At 40.5% G+C, this 22,296-nt stretch overlaps 2 protein-coding genes and 1 pseudogene across 3 annotated transcripts; 2 read left to right on the top strand and 1 right to left on the bottom strand.

Moving 5' to 3' along the window:
* Positions 1 to 9,062: 9,062 nt before the first annotated feature.
* Positions 9,063 to 11,185, top strand: LOC147609770 (uncharacterized). The gene is made up of 2 exons (XM_086786883.1): positions 9,063 to 9,999; positions 10,098 to 11,185. Exons 1-2 carry the CDS (start codon positions 9,528 to 9,530, stop codon positions 11,183 to 11,185), a joined length of 1,560 nt encoding a protein of 519 aa, XP_086643009.1. The 5' UTR covers positions 9,063 to 9,527.
* Positions 11,186 to 12,712: 1,527 nt separating this feature from the next.
* Positions 12,713 to 15,983, bottom strand: LOC147609769 (uncharacterized). The gene is made up of 11 exons (XM_086787126.1): positions 15,549 to 15,983; positions 14,744 to 15,211; positions 14,570 to 14,665; positions 14,324 to 14,461; positions 14,150 to 14,250; positions 13,947 to 14,069; positions 13,692 to 13,862; positions 13,459 to 13,596; positions 13,292 to 13,385; positions 13,116 to 13,217; positions 12,713 to 13,039 (listed from the first exon to the last, which is right to left on the bottom strand). Exons 1-11 carry the CDS (start codon positions 15,552 to 15,554, stop codon positions 12,932 to 12,934), a joined length of 1,545 nt encoding a protein of 514 aa, XP_086643252.1. The 5' UTR covers positions 15,555 to 15,983; the 3' UTR covers positions 12,713 to 12,931.
* Positions 15,984 to 16,337: 354 nt separating this feature from the next.
* On the top strand, positions 16,338 to 20,752 carry LOC147609768 (uncharacterized; annotated as a pseudogene). The gene is made up of 4 exons (XR_015264148.1): positions 16,338 to 16,489; positions 16,595 to 17,117; positions 17,773 to 18,815; positions 20,094 to 20,752. The product of XR_015264148.1 is annotated as an uncharacterized LOC147609768 (transcript).
* The last annotated feature ends 1,544 nt before the right edge of the window (positions 20,753 to 22,296 follow it).

Below are 22,296 nucleotides of genomic sequence, written 5' to 3'. Positions count from 1 at the left end.
TTTACTTTTCACGAACTCAACAAGACAGGTCCCAGCTCGAAAAAAAAAATATTTTCTCAAAAATTGAAAAACCTTCATATATAAAATTAAGGAATTATAATGAAGAGTTTTTTATTTTATTTTTGAAAGTATTTGTACTATATTCCCTCAAATTTTGCAAGTATTGGCATCTTCAAGCTATAAATTTGTAGGTATTTTTTAAAATTTGAAGGTGATATTACACTGAACTCTGGTTTTTTCAGGCACTGGAACTTCAACTTGGGGCCTCGGCTCCCTATTGAGTTGCCAAGCTTTGCAAAAAAAATGACAAAAGCAAAATAAGGCATGTTAACGATATTCAAAAGAAGGGATACCTTTCAAAAACAAGAATATTAACATAATGATATTTAACATTTAATCTATCATATGTAAAAAGAAAAAGGCATTTGCCATTGGGCCCTTGGGAAAGTTAGAGACCACCGAAATCTAATTCATCATCAGAGATTCGTAACTTTATCTCATTAAATATAGTTATCGTTAATATATCCAACCGTTTATTTACGTTAATATATCCAACAGTTTATTTACATTAATACAATACCTATAGCTTAGGTGGGAACTAAAGAGCCACCACCCACCTAGCTCTTGTGGGAGGTAAGGCTGCAAAAGTTGTGGAGGGGAGGGAAGACGTCCCACCATGTCTAGTGGGGTGAAGGAATTTAGCGTGAACTTAGCTGTGAATTTTTGTTTTCTCTAGAAAAATATTTGATTAGTCGAGTTGAATGAAACCCGCACAACCTTACTAAACTATTAAATTTGTAGGTATTTGTAGAGCCTCACTATTTTCCTTTTAAATGGTGTGACTAACTAAATTTTTTAACATTTTATTGCACTGCAATCCCTCCAGCCCTTGGGTGGGACGCGGCTCTAAGATTCATGCATCATCTGCTAGTAACTATTTCTTGTTTTGAGTTTCATCCTTGGCCCCTTCAAACTTGATCAAGCCTCATTGCTCAAGTTTGTGGAAGCTCTAGAGTCTGTAGGCTCTAGAAGTTGGTGATGCACATTGCACTGAGTGCCTTCTAGAGGCCAAAGTTGCCAGCCAACCTAAACCTAGGCTAGCTTTGCCCACAGCCTAAGCCATTGGCCATTATCTTCAACCGGTCAGTGTGAGACCTACACAAGTGCAACCATTAGCCTCTAGATAGATTCACCTGCCTAGGACCTGCACATGCGTAGTCATTGGCCACCATCCTCAGTTGGCCGACCTCTAAATTTAGTCGGCATGGGAGTATCCCACCCTAGTATCGAGACTCCTACAAACCCACGATTTACCAGCATCTCACTATCTGCAAACTGCCTAGCATGCACTATCTAGAGTAGGTTATCTTTTAGCTTTATTTATATAAGGTCTAACCTTCCTGCTTGCCGAGTGTGATGCAATGTCCAAAGCAATAGTTTTCTTTTTTAACAATAATAGTTTATTAAGTCCTTTGCTACAAAGCTTTTCCTTACACTATGCTACATATCTCTCTCTTGATGCTATGTTATTAATGAACTCAAGCAGGATGTGGTCTCTTCAGCCCTTTGAGGCATATTTTTTGGAGCAAAGCAATTTGATATCAAGCATCCTTGCCAAGAGCTAAGTGCTGAAGAATTCACATATTTCCTCTAGGTATGATTTTAAAATTTATTCCATCTTTTCAAATCTTAATCGTGATATGGTGTAAACTATAAAGTCTAAAGGATATTATTTTTTTGGAAAAATTGGAAGGCCAAAAATGATAAAAAACAGGAGCAGGATGTAACACACACAAGAGAAGCAAACCCTAATCCATAATCATCAACCATAAAGAAAGAGAGAAGCCATAGTCACCATCTCTCTCACACACACAAAGGAGAACACAACATAGTGTTATGTCCACACTACAAAGTAAACCTAATGTAATGTCCACACCACACATGACCAGCTGGACGCGGTCATAAACACACCACACGATATCTATCTACCATACTGTCACTCTGTCAGCACCCATGTGCTATCCTCCAGCTGTATACGAGCTTGATATTTCAACACTCCCCCTCAAGCTTGACATGTCCATCTCTAGGACTCCCAATCGAGTACGGAAATACTCAAACTTATCCTTACCAAGTGCTTTGGTAAAGATATATGCAACCTGCTCATCTGTCTGCACATATGTCAAATCAACATGCCCATCTAGCACTTTCTCTCTGATGAAGTGATAGTGGACCTCAATATGTTTGGTCCTGGCATGATAAACTGGGTTGCTAGCAAGCTGAATACTACTCATGTTGTCACAATGAATGACAACTCTCATATCACTCTGTATCCTGACATCATCTAGCAACTTCTTCAACCACATAGCCTCACATGCAGCTATGGCTGCTCCACGATACTCTGCCTCTGTGGTAGATAAAGCAACTGTAGGTTGCTTTTTACTGCTCCAACTCACAGCTCCACTACCAAGGCTGAAAACATAGCCACTGGTAGATCTCCTGTCATATGCACTACCGGCCCAATCTGCATCTGTATATCCATAGACATGCATGTCTTTTCCTGCCTCATAGAAAAGACCATAATGCGCGGTAGTTTTGACGTATCTCAGAATCCGTCTCACAGCATCCAAGTGAGGTTTACGAGGACTCTGCATAAACTGACTTACCAAACCAACTGCATAACTGAGATCTGGCCTCGTAATGGTCATGTAGATAAGGCTACCAACCATTTGCCTGTACATGGTGATATCATCAAGCTCATCACCCAAATCAGCCCTAAGCTTCATGTTTTGCTCTAATGGTGTCAACATGGGTTTGCATGCTGTCATACCATACTTTGCCAGCATGTCAAGTGCATATTGCCTTTGCACCAACCATATACCCTTGCCTGTTCTAATCACCTCAATGCCAAGAAAGAACCTCAAATCACCAAGGTCTTTCATATCAAACTCTTTGCATAAAGAGGCCTTAACCTCATCAATGCCTTTCCCACAATCACCTGTGATAATCAGATCATCAACATAAATGACTATCATCACGATACCATCATGTGACTTCTTTACATAAAGTGAAGAGTCTGCATTTCCAACCACAAATCCAATACTGACAAGATATCTGCTGATCTTGTCACTCCAAGCACGAGGTGCTTGTTTCAAACCATAGAGTGCTTTCTTTAACCTGCAAACAAAAGTCGGATATTTTGGATGTACATAACCTTCTGGCTGTTCCATGTACACCTCTTCTTGTAGATCACCATTCAAGAAGGCATTTTTGACATCCATTTGATGTAAAGCCCAACCTTTTTGTGCTGCTAATGCAATGATAGACCTCACTGTAGCCATTTTAGCCACTGGGCTGAAAGTTTCATCATAATCAAGACCATAAGTTTGTGCATATCCTTTAGCGACCAGCCTTGCCTTATGTCTCTCTAGGCTGCCATCTGACTTGCACTTTACCTTATACACCCATTTGCATCCAATTGCATTCTTTCCTTTAGGTAACTCAGCCAATTCCCATGTATCATTTTTGTCCAAAGCATCCATCTCTTCATCCATGGCTTTCTGCCATACATGCTCTCCAATAGCCTCTGAATAGCATGTAGGTTCCACATGCTTTACCATAGATGTCATGTATGCATAATGCATAGCAAAATCTCTATATGTCAATCTTTCCACTGGATATCTGACTCTCTGGGATCTCCGCAATGCATGCGGGTCACTCTGTACACCTGTAACTCGAGCATGTGGTGGCACATATCTGTCCTGCCTAACACCAGGTGTGCGTACAACAGGTATCCCGAGCTCCTCATCCAAACTCTCTGAGCTAGAAGACTCATAACCTGTGATCCCAATTCCTTCAACTTTCTTCTTGCCTTTATCCATAGCACTACTGCCAGTGCTAACACTCTCATGTCTCAGACGTCCTGACCACGGACGGACACTGCTACTACTCTCAGCTTCTGCTGCTGGCCCAGACATAGTAGTAGAACTAGAACTTGCTTGTGAGGGCAAGTTCACAGGCACATTAGCCTCAAGTGTGTCAATGACTCCCTCATCTTTTGCTTTGTACCAACTAGCAAGCTCATCGAACACCACATCTCGTGAGATGACTACTTGTCTAGTTTGAGGGTTATAACATTTGTAAGCCTTTCGATCCTGTGCATATCCAACAAATACACATTTCTCTGCCTTAGGATCCAACTTCCGTCTTCTTTCATCAGGCACATGAACATAAGCTACACATCCAAAGACTTTCAGATGTCCAATATCTGGCCTGTAACCTATAAGCCGCATCTCAGGCGTGCTTCCATGAATGGCTGCTGTAGGTGATTTGTTCAGGATATACACTGCATTAGCACATGCTTCTGCCCAATAGTAATCTGGCATGCTCTTTTCATTGAGCATTGCCCTTGCCACTTCACATATGACACGATTCTTTCTCTCAGCCACACCATTCTGCTGAGGTGTATACCTGCATGTCAACTGTCTTCTTATCCCATGCTTCCGCAAGAAATGCTCAAATGCTTTTGAGGTGTATTCACCACCTCCATCTGTTCTCAGGCACTTAATCCAACAGCCATATTGTTTTTCTACAAGAGCTTTGAAATCCATGAATTTTTCCAGCACTTCACTCTTCTCTCTCAAGAAATATATCCATGTCATCCTGCTGAAGTCATCTATAAATGTCACATAGTATAGACTTCCTTTGATAGATGGATTTTGTGCTGGGCCCCATACATCACTGTGCACTATCTCAAGTGGTCTATTACTCATGTTTCCTTCTCTAGGAAACCTCAACCTTGCCTGCTTCCCAAACTGACAGGCTTCACAAACATGCATATGACCATCATATTTGAATCGAGGCAATCCACTGACAATGCCCCTTGTTTGCATGTTCTTTAATCTCTGTATATTGACATGTCCAATCCTCTTGTGCCACATGTCAATGTCCTGCACAATCCCATTGCTCTTTGAAAACATGGCTGAACTCAATTCTGGTATGCCTGCATCCAATTTGAACAACCTTCCTTCCTTCTTGCCCTTGGCAACCAATCTACAGCCATGCTTAAAATCTTCCACAAAACAGCCTTTCTCATTGAATCTGACTTGTAGTCCCTGCTCAACCATTTGGCCTACTGATGCCAAACTCTTTGTAATGGATGGTACATATAAGACTTCTGACATATTTTTGACATTTCCATCATGCATCTTCAAAGGCACACTGCCAACATGTGTTATAAGATGCTGAGTATCATCTCCTGTGACCACATAACCATTTGTATCCAATGGTTGCATCTTCTCAAACCACTCACCATGACATGTCATGTGGTTTGAGGCACCTGAATCCATATACCATGACTCATCTCGAGCATTCTGAGAATCCATTGTCCCCATAACATGCTTCATTGCAAAAAGATGGTTTGAACTCCCATCATTGTTACTGGTAGATGCATAATTTCCATGTTGTGGTCTTCCATTCCTCGCATCATTCTGCTTTTTGTAACAATCTTTTGCCAAATGTCCAAGTTTGCCACAATAGTAACATTCAATCCCATTCAAATTTTGTTGAGGACCTTGCCATCGTCCTCTACCACGAGCACCTGTTCCAAATCTCCCCCTATGGGATTGAAATCCACGACCTCCACGTGATCCAAATGAGGTCTGTGAATTCTGAAAATTCTGATTTGATTGTGGTTGAGTAGACCTATCATTCCAACCACGTCCTCCACGGCCTCGAGGGGTAAATCTCCCCCTGCCTCGAGAGCCTCTAGATGAGTAAAAAGCCTGATTTCTTGCATGTTCATCATTGCTTGACGAGGATGCACCACCTGTAACACTCATACCTCCAAGGCCAAGCTTCAATTCTTCCACAATGAGCAAGGACACAAGCTCATTAAAGTCTGGCATTCCTCCCAACCTTACTGAGATGGAAGTGTCAAAAGATTTGTATTCTTTGCCTAAACCACGCAATGTGAGAGCAACCAAATCATCATCATCCATTGGGGCATGGATTGATGACAAGGAATCTGCATAACCCTTGATTTCCTGAACATACTCATGTATACTCCGATTCCTTCGTGTTACACTGTGAATCTGTTGCTTGAGTTGTATCTTCCTTGCACCAGTGTCTGTCTCATACATACGACACAATATACCCCATGCTTCTTTCGGTGTATCTGCATCTTGGATGTGAATAAGCAAGGCATCTGTTACACATATTGAAAAATAATGCAACACCTTCGAAGACCGCTCTACCCATTGCTTGTGAGCCAGTAACTGAGCATTATTTGGTTGAGGAGGTAAGTATGGCTCCGGATCTTCCTCCGAGACAAGACTCCATAAACCTTTGCCTTTCAAAAAACTCTTCATTCGAAACTTCCACACTTGAAAGTTAGTGCGATCAAGCTTCTCGCCAACAATCTGTATCGGACCATCTCCCATTGTTGCAAAAAAAATAGAGTAGATGTACCCTTTCGATTACAATGTACGAAGTACCTGTAATGCTCCAAATCTCTCCAAATCACATCAAATGCTTGCAAATTGTGTGCATTAACATCCCACAATGATTCACCAACAATGTACACTCGATCAAAGTTGAAATCAAATGAAACTCCTTCACAAAAAAATTTCTGGTTTTTTTCTCGCCAGTAAATTCTCGCCAGTAACCAGTCAAGATTATGCTCTAAATCCTTCAAATCTTGTCCAAATTCAATGATTCAACTTGCATTAGCTTCCCAACACATTGCTCCAACATATCCTAGAAGGGTTTGATCCAATTCTTCAAGGGGAATGAGAACCACCAATTTTTGTAACCTCTGGTTTTGAATTTTTCTGCACCTGTCAGGTACCACCTCTCACTAAAATTGCTCTATCTCCTTCAAATCTTCTCCAAATCCAAAACTTTTTGATTCAAAAGTTTAGCAACTCATAGGACTTTACTTGTACCAAAGGAATTAGGCCAATTTGATATACACAAAGATTAATGCCTTGATTAAAAATGCTCTGTTTCTGGACAGAATTTCTGCAAACCTGCACACCTCTGATAAATCACTTCAATGAGCTCCAAATACATGAAATGAGCTGCAACCAAGCATCACAAGTCCTTACCAATGACTTTGCTAAACTCTCCAAGCTTTAAAGCATTCAATTTGGTGTCCAAATGAGTGAATTAGGATGAAATCTTTGAAAACTGTCCAGAATTCTGCATCTTCATGCACCGCCTGCTCCAGAGGGCTGTAGAGAGAGGGGAAATCACAATTGAATAGATAGGCCTCTTAGCAATGACCTAATCTACCTTGGGTATGAAGGGTTTAGCTCAATTCTGCCTCTAGCTCCTGCAATTGATCCTCCACGGGGGGTATGTTTTCTGTTTTTGTGAAAAACCAGAAATTTTTGCATAAACTCACTTTCACTTGATTTTGCTCAAATCTGTATGCATCAATCTGCTTCAAGATCCTGTATGTTGTTTGTGTCCACTTTGTTAATACATTTGCAAGCCCGAATACATGTGCCTTTGTGTATACATTTGCCAAGAGTATACATTCACTTCAAGCTTTCCATGGAAGCTTTGAGAAAAAACCAGAATTTTTCACTTGCTCTATGCACTTCAATCTTCACTGAACTTGCTCTTTGATACCTGCAATCCGCAGAGGGGGTCTTGCTACACTCACCAATGGTCCTTAGCTCTCAAATCTGATGCCGGTGTGTGCTCCACAGCTTTTCCTTTGCTCCAAGCTCTTTCTTCTTCTTCTCTCTTCTCTCACTCACTCTCACAACTTAGCTAATGAGCTCTTGGCTCTGATACCATGATAAAAAACAGGAGCAGGATGTAACACACACAAGAGAAGCAAACCCTAATCCATAATCATCAACCATAAAGAAAGAGAGAAGCCATAGTCACCATCTCTCACACACACACAAAGGAGAACACAACATAGTGTTATGTCCACACTACAAAGTAAACCTAATGTAATGTCCACACCACACATGACCAGCTGGACGCGGTCATAAACACACCACACGATATCTATCTACCATACTGTCACTCTGTCAGCACCCATGTGCTATCCTCCAGCTGTATACGAGCTTGATATTTCAACAAAAAAAAGACAAAAGACAACTCTCTCTCCACGTTGCTTTTGAAGCAACAATAAGAAATGCAAGGGTTGTGATGAAATTTCAATTGAAAATGAAAATCCTAAAAACCGAAGGGATGCTAGTAGGTATTTCAGAGTTTGCTAGTGTGTTCTTTGATGTGAACACCCCCTTCGGGTGTGAACAACTCTTATTAAGGTCTATGTCAAGAGATGAGGCTTGATGCCTATAAAAGCCATGTACATGGTGAAAGTGTTATTATAATTCATTCATCATTATGTTGTGCTCTCTCTCTCTCTCTCTCTCTCTCTCTCTCTCTTAAGGACCATGTAATCTCAACATGGGGTGTGTGATTATATGTGCATGTGGCTATGTATATGTATCTTTGTGTGTACGTATACAAGAGAGTATGTGTCTATGTGTGCATGTACACAAGAGAGTGTGTACATGCATCTATGTGCCTGTGTGCGGATGCATGCATGTATGTATACATGTGCATGTGCGTGCATGCATGCATACGTGCATGTGTGCACTCGAGTGTGTGCACACGTGTATTTATGTTGTGCATGTGTATGCAAGTGTGTGTATGTGCATCATATATGCACGTGTGTGGGGGTGTGTGCATGCACGTGTATGTGGGTGATTGGGTGTGTGTCAACTATGTGTACACGCATGTGATTGTGTGTGACTTTGTGTACATGCATAGTCGTGTGTGCGTGCATGTGCATATACAAGTGTACGACTATGTGTGTGCATGCTTGCATGTGTATGCATACGAGAGTGTGTACATATGTATGTCTATATGTGGGTACAAGTGTGTAAGTGTATGTGTGTATGTATTGTAGAATTTTTGTTAAAGAAAAATATTTTTTAAAAAAATAGAAATGGTTATTGCTTTTAATTTTTTTTTTAATTGGTGGAGATGTGTGATCCTCAGCTTTATCTTACACGGGGTCTAAGGCATGGGATCAAGGGCGCCCACCAAAAGACAACCCCGTCGCTTGATTTCGTCCGTTGATCCTGGAAAAATTAATCTCGGGATAAAAATTAATCTCGGGATCCCGAGATTAATTTTTAAGTTTTGAATATCGGGTTGAAAAGGCGGCGAAAGGGTACACACAATCATTAAAGGCTGAGCATTCAGAAAAGATTTCATTCTCTTAAAGAATATTTGGTGGAATTTAATGCCAAGACCTATGGAGTAAATGCCACGAACTACCAAACTAATCTCGGGATCCCATAATCTCGGGATCCCGAGATTAATTTTTACAGGAAAAAGTTTCCTATTGCGCTTTTCTTTTTTTCTCCTTCATTCTTCTTCATGTTTGTTGTAGGGTTCTTACAAGAAGCTAAGAGGCCCATTATGGTGGTATATCTACATACTCATAAGGTACTTCACTAAATAGCATTCGTTGTTCTGTTTACATAAATGCAACAATGGATTATGTATTTGAAGAGGAGAGTAGTGATGACAACACTTCAAATGAATCTAGTGAGGATTTTAGTGATGAAGAGCTTGGGTTAAATGACACCCTAAACGAACATGAGAGTGTGTCAAATGATGAGGGTCCTCATAATGACACCCACCATGGGCATGACTCTTATCAAAAAAATTGGGTCGATCCACTTGCACATGTATCTCAAACTTATTTATATTTTAATAGAAGTACGTATGAATTAATGATAAGAGCATTACAGCATGATGTTTCCCTATCATTAGAAGATTATGGCAATGTTGATACAACAAATTTGATTGAAAGATTATGGCAATATATCAAATACACTCTTCTAGAAGCTCGTATTAATCGATCAATTGTCGAGCTACTACATGCGCTCATCGGTGATTCAAAGACTGGCAACCGCATGGGTGGAACATTAACAAGGTTCTTTAGGCAAAAGCAAGAAATAGGTGAGTCGTTGATATCGAAGTCCCATCTATTTAGTCAAAAGCATGGAGTTGAATGTTATGATTTACACGCATTAAGCCATTTCTTATTTATTATGCAGCTGACTCAGGTCGATTTTCAACCCGTGGCTCCTCAAAAAGACATACCTCAAGATTGCATGCCGGAGAGCAATTATTACAGAGATTCAAGGACAATCCATCATGTGTGGAGGTAGTTAACTCTATGTCATTATTGTTCAAGATTCAAAGTGTCTCTACTCCGAGCTTATGGTACCATGTGAATTTGCAAAGCAACTACTGTGATTGTCCTGATTGGAGCTCCCAATGCAAGCACATTTATGGTATTCGCTTGATAGTATTACAACATTTTCCAGAATTACAGCAATTGCTTCCTACAGTGGATAATGGAGATGAAAACCCTTTTGAAGTGGTTGATGATGTCAATACTGCAACGTGTCATGATACACATGACCATGTGACAATAGAGGAATTGTCCAAGCATATTGGAAAGCTTAAAGAAATCCTCTCCACAATTGAGCAAGTAGCGCCTACAAAAGATCCAAGGGAGATGAAAGCTGCTCTAGCACAATTGAGGGCTACTGAGGATCTACTCTTATCCGTGATGACACCAGGGAAAATCAACATGCCAGCTCGAGGAAATGTCCGACTTATTCAAGCGCATGTGACTCAAACGCGTCTTGGCCACGGAAAACCACGCAATGAAGATGATGATGTGATTACTATGGATGTTGTAGCCTCTTCAAGTCAACCAAAAAAGCCAACATGCCAAAGTGGTGTTCTTCGAAAACGGCATCAACGTGGTAGAAGTCGAGTTCGTTTTGATAGATTTCCTCGCATATGGTGTCCACATTGCTGCACCAAAACACTATTGGTGGATCCTATAGCTATCTTCTCATGCCATACCTGCCATGCATTACTACCTTTGTCTAGGAGACATGTTAGTGAAGGAGCAGAGAAGTGTCTTCTTGGAAAATCTATTCAAGTATGTAATGATAATGATAGTTTTATGGGTATCATTTCTTCATGTCAGTATGGGTCTTCCAAAGATGAAGAGAGAATATTCATATTAAGTTCTAATGTTGCACAATTGCAACAAATCAGGGCATCTCAATTTAGAATCATACTCATGTACACTGGACATGTACCTCAAATTTTGGATTTCATCTAAACATATATTTGACTTGATCTCAATTTTAAAGTTATATGTGCATCTTTTGTCTCTCTACTAATTTCAATTCTATTACAAAGGTTACAAGTTTAATTCATCGTTGGTTAGGGTACTTTGCTTGCATAGGTCTTGTTTAATTATGATTATGACCTCTCTACAACTGGTTTTGGTTTAGGGTCTATAAGTATTAAACAAGACCTGGTTTTGATGACTGTTCTCTGGAAAACTTAATGTCGGGATCCCGAGATTAATTGTTCCAGAGAATAGCCATGAGCATTATAGTGGTTCTGGAAAAATTAATCTCGGGATCCCGAGATTAATCTTTCCAGAGAATAGCCTTAAACAACATTAAGACTCTGGCAAAATTAATCTCGGGATCCCGAGATTAATTTTTCCAGAGAATAGCCTTGAACAACATTTAGGCTCTGGAAAAATTAATCTCGGGATCCCGAGATTAATTTTTCCAGAGAATAGCCTTGAACAACATTTAGTCTCTGGAAAAATTAATCTCGGGATCCCGAGATTAATTTTTCCAGAGCACAACATTAAGGCTCTGGAAAAACTAAACTCGGGATCCCGAGATTAGTTTTCACAGAGAACAGTCATCAAAACTAGAACCAAGTTTAATACTTATAGACCATAACCAAAACCATGTGCACACTTATTACCCTAACCAGAAAGACCATAATCCTCACTAGACCATAATCATAGTCCTAAAGAGACCATAATCATAAGTAAACAAAACCATAGTCATAGGGGGATCGTAATCATAGTTGTAGAGAGCCCATAATCATAATTAAACAAGACCTATGCAAGCAAAGTATCCATAACCATAACCATATTTGATCATAACCATAACCATACTTGAGACCAACAACATAACCATATTTGAGACCATAACCATATTTGAGACCATAATCATAATTAAACAAGACCTATGCAAGCAAAGTATCCATAACCATAACCATATTTGAGACCATTAACCATAACCATAACCATATTTGATCATAACAATAACCATACTTGAGACCAACAACATAACCATATTTGAGACCATAACCAACAAGATCTCATGACCAAAACTATAACCAACAAGACCATAACCATATTTGAGACTTACAACATAACCAACAAGACCATAACCATAGCCATATTTGAGACTTACAACATAACCAACAAGACCATAACCATAGCCATATTTGAGACCATTAACCATAACCATAACCATATTTGATCACATAACCATAACCATACTTAAGACCAACAACATAACCATATTTGAGATCATGAACATAACCATATTTGAGACCATAACCAACAAGATCTCATGACCAAAACTATAACCAACAAGACCATAACCATATTTGAGACTTACAACATAACCAACAAGACCATAACCATAGCCATATTTGAGACCATTAACCATAACCATAACCATATTTGATCACATAACCATAACCATACTTAAGACCAACAACATAACCATATTTGAGATCATGAACATAACCATATTTGAGACTTACAACATAACCAACAAGACCATAACTATATTTGAGATCATTAACCATAACCATTACCATATATGATCACATAACCATAACCATACTTGAGACCATCAACCGTATCCCGAATCGTCATTGACATAACAATACTATGATAATAATCCAACAAAACCATGGAAAACCACTAAAAAGACCATAACCATAAACTATAAAGCCGTAATAAAAGTGTAAAATATGTCCATCCTTAGGGAGAATTCGACATCGGCACTCTCTCTACAGCACTCTGGATCCACTCAAAAAGGTTCTTCTTTAGTCTGTCCACATCTTCATGCTTAAACCATCCTTTTGAAAGCTGAAAAAAAGAATGTTAGTCTTTAATTACTCACAAGCTAACACCCTTCATAATATAAATGATTATTTAAACCCACCCAAGTTTTGGGTCGACAATCATCCAATCCTCCTTTGATTAGAAACCACATGACTGCCATCACATAAAATCCGCAGTCATACGCATTTGGCTGTTGTGGAATCTGCATCCAAACAACCATATGAGTTCCTAATTATAGCTAGTTATTATAGATAATTGCTTCTAAGAGATATCTACCTCATAAGACTCGCATCCTATTTCTTCTGTTGGATTCAAAAGCTCCATTTTAACGATTGGATCACTACAGAAACTACCAAAATGGACAAGTGTCCTAAAAAAATGCCACTTTTTAGAGATCTGTGTAATAGGTACAACTTATAAATGCTTGAAATATCATAACATACCTGTATAGATGGTCGTGATACTTTTGTGACGAGCGCATACCAAGGGAGTCAAAACTTAAAATACAAGAACGCCTCCTTGGTAGGCTAGGCAATCGCATACAATGAGGATTGTAGAGAACAAGCAAAGTCCAATGTGCCCTAAATTTTTCATAGCGTTAGAAAAACAAAGCTTTCCACCTAGATACTTTGTGCCTAAATGATATATACTTTGAGCACAAAATATATTACTTTACCTATCAATGACAGGAAAGAATGTGAAGACTTTACGCCCAAGATCGGGCGTACCCAAAAAATTAGCCATTGTATTCTCGTTTTTTTGTTTTCGGCCAAGGAACGCTCGCCATAGGCTATCCACAAACCACGTTTGCTCTAGCACATTGACCGACAATGTATTTTCCATCCATCTATATAAGATACAATGCACTATTATACACAAAAATTGATGATTATTTAGAAAAAATCATAAGGTCTGTGTAAGAGATACTCACAAGGCAAAAACATTCATTGTATTTGTAGATGCCTCAACATTAATTGTGTCTTGCACAATTGACGCATGAAGATCGACCGCCAATTTAAAGCGGGTAGACTTCATGTGAAAGACTACTCCTCCACTAAATAACCATTTTAAGAAAATAAGATTCTAAGCTCAAACAAGAGAACATTCAAACATTGAATAATAAAGAGAGCTAACCTCTCTGCAAAAGCATCGGGACTGGGACTTTTGCAGTCGAAACTCCCAGAACAAACTTTGATGTCTACATGAGCATCTTCTTTTGCATTGGGAAACTTGGGCTACCAAAATGTCTATATAAGATTTCTAAAAGTCTTTGCATTACAACATAGAAAACTAAAGGTTTTTAGGTACCTGCTGACACTCATGTATGATGTCTTCTTTTGAATGACGAGATCCGGATGGTAGAGACATATCTAATGTCCGCTTTCTTTTCACTCGTAATTTACGAGGAGCTAAAGGTGGATCTTCGACTGGACTAGTCTCCATTTGCTATTATTTTATGAAAACAAGGTTATAAGTCCTATACTAAGAAAAGAGAGAGAGAGGGAGAGAGAGAGAGAGAGAGAGCAAGAAAAGGTAGCACACATAATAACTTACAGGTGTATCTGGCTCCTCTTTGGTTTCTTCTTCTACATCGGGGACATCTGTTTCTTCTACATCAGGGACATCTGTTTTTGTAGTACAATTGCGTCTCTATCATAAAAACTAGGTGTATTAGAATGTAGGTATGTAGTTTATAACCATGTATAACTAAATGCAATGATAGCCTACCCATTTCTCGTATCCTTCTGTAACACGCTCTTGCACCAACTTTCTGCGTGATTCATTCCTTGAGTCCCATGTCGCCATCCTGATTTTGACATAGTTATGTACCCATTCCTCTTTAGACCCTGTCTTCTCCTTTAAGAGGTTCCATCTCCATTCTCCCTCTTTTATTTTGCTCTTCTCGTGCGCCTTTCTAGCATTTTTTGCTTTTAGCTCCTCGTTGTAAAACCGCGCCTCACTTTGGACACGCGATCTATCCGACTTTGATTTAGTCGGTCTCTCTTGCGCTTTTGGGCGACCCATTGGAAGAGGCGGGAGTACTATATTAGTACACGCATGTTTTGTTTCAAGGTGGCGTTTCATATCCACCCTTTTCTCGAAACGTTGACTTTTATCTATGCATACTTGAGAGGCAAGGCAATGTCGCCACCATTTGCCATCCTCGTCTTGTACCAATTTGAATAGAGCATGTTCCTAAAATACATCAAGCTTCTAACATCAAACAAACCCTAAACCCTAAATCTATCTACAACACATAAAATCTACCAACTTTGAGAGAAAATCCTTAGTTACGCGTGCATATGTCCTAACATTTCACATATGCAAGGCTATGCGTATCTCTTCATAAATTCAAAGAGAGTATGCTAGCCTGCGGATTATCCCTTAAACATCACCTCTCTCTCTCTCTCTCTCTCTCTCTCTCTCTCTCTCTCTCTCTCTCTCTCTCTCTCTCTCTCTCTCTCTCTCTCTCTCTCTCTCTCGTGGCAAACACACACGCTTATGTGTATCGTGTATACATGAAGATCCCTACCTCCATGGCTCGAAGAAGAGTTATCGATCGTATTTGTTCGTGCAAGTTCTTCCTTGGCTTGTGTATGCAAACTATATTGACACAAAAGCTTCAATACATTAGGCCTCAAGCTATGGATTCAATTTCCTTAAAATGTTCAAGACACATGGCTATGGCGAAGACCTACACTGAAAAGCTAAAAGTATTTTTATGATCAAACTAGTACACAACAATATATTGATCCACGTTTTGATTAGGAATAGATATATCTAGCATCCACTGTTCTGCTATAGCATCCGCATTTGCGCATGTCACATTTTTACATGCCCATGTCACAAAAGTGAGCATTAGATATCCATAGTGGGAAATTTTCTAAGAACACATGCTCTCATGTCCAGTTGACATAGATGGCATGAATAAACAAGTTAATAAACAGATTTCCAAAGGACAATCATACACTCATACACACCTCAGACGTTGAGACCATATAAGCAAAATGAAATAAAAACCATAATCATTGACATAACTCTAACCATAACCATATGCAAAATGCAACCATAACCATTGACTTTGCACGTTGAGACCATATAAGCAAAATGTAATCAAAACCACAATCATTGAGATAACTCTAGTCATAACCATATGCAAAATGTAACCATAACCATTGACTTTGCACATTGAGACCATATAAACAAAATGAAATCAAAACCATAATCATTGACATAACTCTAACCATAATCATATCCATAACCAAAAAATGTCACCATATCCAAAATGTGAAGAGCAATAGAACTTGTCAAGTCCAAACTCATGGAGACAAAGACTAGCCTCGATTACAGAAGCAGCTGCACCTCTAGTCGCGGGTGCCCAGCAAGAGCTGCTGCAAAATCATCATGCGAGAACTACGTCCTCTTCTTCGCCGCAGCGGCCCTTGTATACATCGATGAGGGCCGACCCTCCCGGTTTCTGGGACACCCACAAGGGCCTACGCCAAGCCGAGGAGGATCATGAGGATCTCTTCCTTGTGGCGGAGCTGCGCGGCTGCTGGCTAATGCGGCCGGTGACAGAGCCGAGTTGCACGCCATCTTGGCTCAGCAGCGCGACAACTGGAACAAGCTCTTCCAGCGCACGCTCACTGTGGCCACCATGACGGCGTGCGTGCTGGGCGGCCTGGACGGGCAGGCCCACAGCTTGAGCCTGAGCTTGCCGACGCTGCTGCTCAATGCCGGCTGCGCGACCATGATGGCCGTCATCAACCAGTTCCAGCCGTCGCAAACTGGCAGAAGAGCAGCGCACCGCCGCCCGCCTCTTTCGCAAGCTGGCCAGCGACGTGGACTACGCGCTGCAGGTGGCCCCCCATCTCAGGCAACACACCCCGTCGCTGCTGGGGACTCTCGGCGCCGGCTCGAGGCTCTCGACAAGGCTTACCCCATGCCCCTCACACCCGGCGGCCTAGAGAAATTCCCCACCAAAGTGGTCCCTCCCGCGACTAGAGGTGCAGCTGCTTCTGTAATCGAGGCTAGTCTTTCCGGTTCTCCGACGGCAGCTTTGACGAGGACATCTACACGCTCAGGGGGGATGGCCATACTCGTGACTGCTGTGGCGAAGCGAAAGCAGCTTGCGAAGATCCTGCTGCTGCGAGAGAACTGTTGCGATTTCTGAAGCACAGGGACGACAGGTGAGGCGACTGAACTGCAGAAGGAGAGCGATGAAGAAGGAGGAGAAGGAAAAAAGGGCGGGAAAGCGCAGTAAGATAACGTCTGGCTCAATTTTTCGGATCAACGATCCCCATTAGCCGACGGGGCCGCCTTTTCATAGGGACCCTTGATCCCATGCCTCCCATCCCGTGTGACTTATAGGGGAGGATGTGTGATGGCGTATTATATTCTCAAATAGATGCACCTTTACATAATGATTGGGTGTTCTATTTTAAAACAATAATGATAGAGAGAAAGAGAGATAGTTTTCATCACATGCCTCTTTACACTAAAATTCGAAGTTAGAATGGAATAAAGCTTCTCTTTCACTTTTGTACTCTCCCTTCTTTTTCTTCTAACAAGTGGTAAAATGAGATAGGCAAAATAGTGAGAGTACTAATGACAAAAACATTTCTGTGTTCGAGTCTCAGGAGGAGTCTAGTCCACTCATCATCTCTCACCCGTCTCGGGAAAACCAAAGGAGCATCATGGAGCCGGAGATTCAACCAAATCAACCAGTTATGAGAAATGATCGCCCTGCAGGGTAGATTCAACCGAGTCAGCAGGCTACAAAGAATGGAGGTTCTGCAGGGGTCCAAGCAAGGTGGGGAGCGTGGTGCGCAGGAGCTCTGCAGGGAGTTTGCAGGTTTTTGGCTTATTGCAATCTCACTTGGGCTACGGTGGTTCTGTTGGGGGGCTTTGTGTCCTACTTAGACTATGCAGATTTCAGGATTGTTACTATCTTGCTGCTGCTTGAAGCCGGGCGCCTAGCTTGTGCGATCTTCTTCAGCAGGCTTGCCAGGAAAGCCCTGGTAAGGCTGAGCCAAAACCCAGCCCTTCTTAGCCTGCTAAAAGACAAGCAGCCCACCCTGGCGAGAGCAGTGCGAGTGCTCTCCCAAATCGGGCAAACAATCTTCATCTCCCCCAGCATTGTCTTGCCCATCATCAGGTTAAGGATACTGCACTCTGATGTACCCAATCTCCTGGTCTCTCTCAAGATCTTCTACATCCTTGCCCTCATCAACGCTGCCGTAGGCCTAGCAGCTGTGGCTGTCTCATTGGGGTTTCTGTTGCTCCTGTATGATAAGACGGAACAGAGCATCCAAATATACTATGATGAGATCTTGCAAAGAACGTTTGATAGTGGCATTGTTCAAGCAGATGATTTTGAGTTCTTTGATTTCGCCTTCAATGTGCTCGGGAAGGAGTATGCAAGGAACGCCCAAGCGCCTGGCGTGCGGAAGAATTACAAGCAGCTCTTGGGTTATATGCAAGCCCATCGCCACGGGGCTGAATTCGTGCAGATCTACTTGGATCGGGATAACGCGTTTGTGCAGCAAGCAGCGGCCAATGTGGTGGGATTTTGGGTTGCGGAGAAGGGTCGCAGGCTGGACGTCCATAAGCTGCCCAAGTCGTTGCTCACCAAGCTCGCGGACAAGCTCGGACCCGGCCAAGTGGGCTGGTCAGCGGCCAACAGCTTCGCCGCTTTAGCCGAGCATGGCGGCGCTCATGTGGTGCTGAGGAGCACAGGCAGCGACAAGACTAGAGTGCTCACCACTCTTATGGAAATGGTGGAGCCAACCAACAAGCGGTCAGTGTACGCAACATTTTATTCAACATCACTATATATATATATATATATATATGTATACATATCTATACTATCGATTATAGATGCGTATACATATATATATATATATACATGTACATGTATATATATATATATATATATACATGTATATGTATATATATACATGTACACGTATATATATGTGTATGTGTATATATATATATACACATACATATATATATGTATATATATTATATATATATATGTATTTATATATTTGCTGTATTAATTCTTTTTATTTGCTACTTCTTTTAGTGCTAGGCTTCATTATGGTTGAGTCTGCCCTCCATCGCTAGAGGTTTGACAGAAACTCAATAAGTACGAAGGGCTTTGTGTGAATATATGCTTGTATGTGTGTATAAAGTACGTGTGCGAGAGCATATCTTAATACAGAGTTCTACACCCACTATTGGGCACTGATGACATGAATTTGGGCATGTTCTTGGATTCATATAGATATAGATATACATATATATATATACACACACACACACACATATATATATGTGTGTGTGTGTGTGTGTGTGTGTGTATACATATATCTATATATATACATCTATATAGATATATGTATATACACACACACACACACACATATATATGTGTGTGTGTGTGTGTGTATCTATATATATACACATATATATAGATATATATAGATATACATGCATACATATATATATATATATATACATACATACATGCACACATGCACACACACACACATACACATACACATACACACACAAACATATATATATATACATATACATATACATATACATATATATATACATATATATATATATACATATATATATATATAAATATACACATTTACTAAATATGTGTGTGTGTGTGTATGTGTGTGTTTGTGTGTGTGTGTATATATATATATATATATACACATACATACATACATACATACACAGACACATAGACACACACATATATATATATGTATGTACGTATGTATATATATATATATACATACACACACATATATATATACATATACGTATGTGTGTGTGTGTGGTTGTGTGTGTGTGTGTGTGTGTGTGTGTGTGTGTATGTATAATGTCTCTTCTTAGAATATACATACACACACACACACACACATATATACATATACATATGTGTGTGTGTGGTTGTGTGTGTGTGTGTGTGTAATGTCTCTTCTTAGAATCTATATATGACATAGTTGAAGCATAAATTCTAGTCTTTTTTTTAATGCTTTTACAGATCTTTGGTATGTGTAAGAGTGCTCATCAACTTGGTAAGGTGGAGCAAAGACACCATGAGGGAGGAGTCTCTTGAACTAGTGCAGGAACTAGTAGTCAAACTTAACACCATACTTAAAGATGCCGAATTACATCGTTTCAGATTGTTAGCGGGATATTTGTTATTGAAGATAGATAAGCTAAATGTTGACGAAGCTAGAAAAGATCTCATTAAGTCCATTGACCCAACGAAGGATAGCTACATCTTGAAATTGGAGTTGCTAATGCTTAATGAGTTAAGGGAACAAGTTGATCTACCACCACTTAAAGAAGATGAGCCAGGACTCAATATTAGAGGGGATTTGTGAAGAATTACATAATTAACTTCCTTTTTCAATTAAAAGTATTGGTATGACAAGGCACTCTTTATTGAAGGCATTCCCTAGCTATAACTGTAATTACATGATGTTAGAAATGTTGTGAACTATCATTATATATTTGTAATTTGTAGTGGACCATTTGTATTGGATTGTGGTAGCTACAAGTCGTTGTCTATCAAAGACACTTTGTAGCTATAATTGTAGCCAAGTTGTAAAACCACATGCTTGTGAACCATGCATAATGGGGTCAATTTCCACACTACACTAGGAAATACTTGGTGTTTACTTTCAAGACAACAACCTTTTCACAATAGGAAACAAAATATGGGTTTTTTGAACTACTCATCATGAAGCTCTCCCAATGGTTGCATATTTTTTAAAGAGAATCCACTAGGTACCACTCCTCATTGTGTCAACTAGCTTTTTTCATGGAAACTAAAATATAAAATCTTATTGCATACTAGAAATTTATTGGTGTTAACCACTTTGGTTAGACATGGTTTGATAACTCCAACTACTAGGAAAGGTAGACACACCAATACCAAGAGTAATAGGGATATAAATTGGCATAGGGTCTGTAACTATACCACCATTAAAAAAACTATTCTTTCGTGAGGCAAGGTGAGGATGAGAAGTTTCTTGAGCGCCTCTGCAAAAAACGAGGAATGGGTGGTGCTTATTAGTGGAGAGGATGGGGGGGACTCGTGTTGGTGGAGATGGTACGAGGGAGAGTGTTAATGCAGAGGATAGGAGGAGGTGGTCGATGGGGATGGTGAGAGCAAGATAAGTTTTTCTTTTCTTTTTACTATTTCTTTATGATAGAGAGGTTGCTAGATGTTAGTCATTGGCCCTGCAAGGAATAAGCATAACAAATTTGCTAAACCTATCAACAATAGTTAAGCACTGCGTATAACGCTTACTCGGACTGGGAGGCAGATTCGTGTTGCTTTCCAGCATCTTAAGGACTTTCTCCACATCAATGTCATGCTGTTCAACCGTATAGCTGAAAATGTGAGGATGTCGTCCAGAAATATGAACACACACTTTCCAATCAAATCCCAGAAAACACGCATCATCATGCAATTAAATGTAGCTAGGGCATTTGTCAAGCCAAATGGCATGACCGCAAATTCATAGTGGGCCCGTTTCGTACAGAATGCTATCTTAGGGATGTCCCCCTCCAAAATTCGTACCTGGGGGTACCCACTCTTTAAATCCAATTTTGAGAACACCTTTACTCCATTCAGCCTCTCAAGAATATAATCAATTCGAGGCATAGGGAATTTTCTCTTGATAGTCAGCTTGTTGAGTGCACGATAAAACACAAACGGGAAGACCCATCTTTCTTCTTGACAAACAAGATCGGTGTTGCAAATGGCGACACGCTGGGGTAGATGAAGCCAGCTTGCAACAATTCTTAGAGTTGGTGGTCAAACTCGGATTTCATTGCCTTGGAAAGGCGATACGGAAACTTGCTCGGGGGTTCCGAGCCTGGGAGGAGGTCAATCCTGTGATCCTCCCCAGTCTGGATGGGGGGAGCTGGGGAGGGAGGCTATCCTGAAGAAAAATCTTCTGGAACTTTTCGTGGAGAACCGAGTACTTCTCAGAAGCACTGGCCCACCGTCTGGGCTGTCTTGATATAAATCATCGCATATTGTGCGCCTCCTGACTACTCGCTTAACCTGCAAGTGGCTTATGAGCGGAAAGTTTGGAATTCCTGGCTCACACTTAATGGTGACCGGGGCGTTTGACACATTCCGATTGATCTGGAATGTGTGCTTGTCCCACTTGACATTAGGGAGAGAAACTTGTGAAACCACTGAATATCCAAAATTATGTCTGCTC

This window comes from Cibotium barometz, chromosome 50, assembly GCF_041138505.1.
Source record: "Cibotium barometz isolate CiBa-2024 chromosome 50, ASM4113850v1, whole genome shotgun sequence".
Taxonomy (NCBI): domain Eukaryota; kingdom Viridiplantae; phylum Streptophyta; class Polypodiopsida; order Cyatheales; family Cibotiaceae; genus Cibotium; species Cibotium barometz.
Note: the sequence above shows the minus strand (reverse complement) of the source record. Positions and strands in the feature narration are given on the sequence as shown.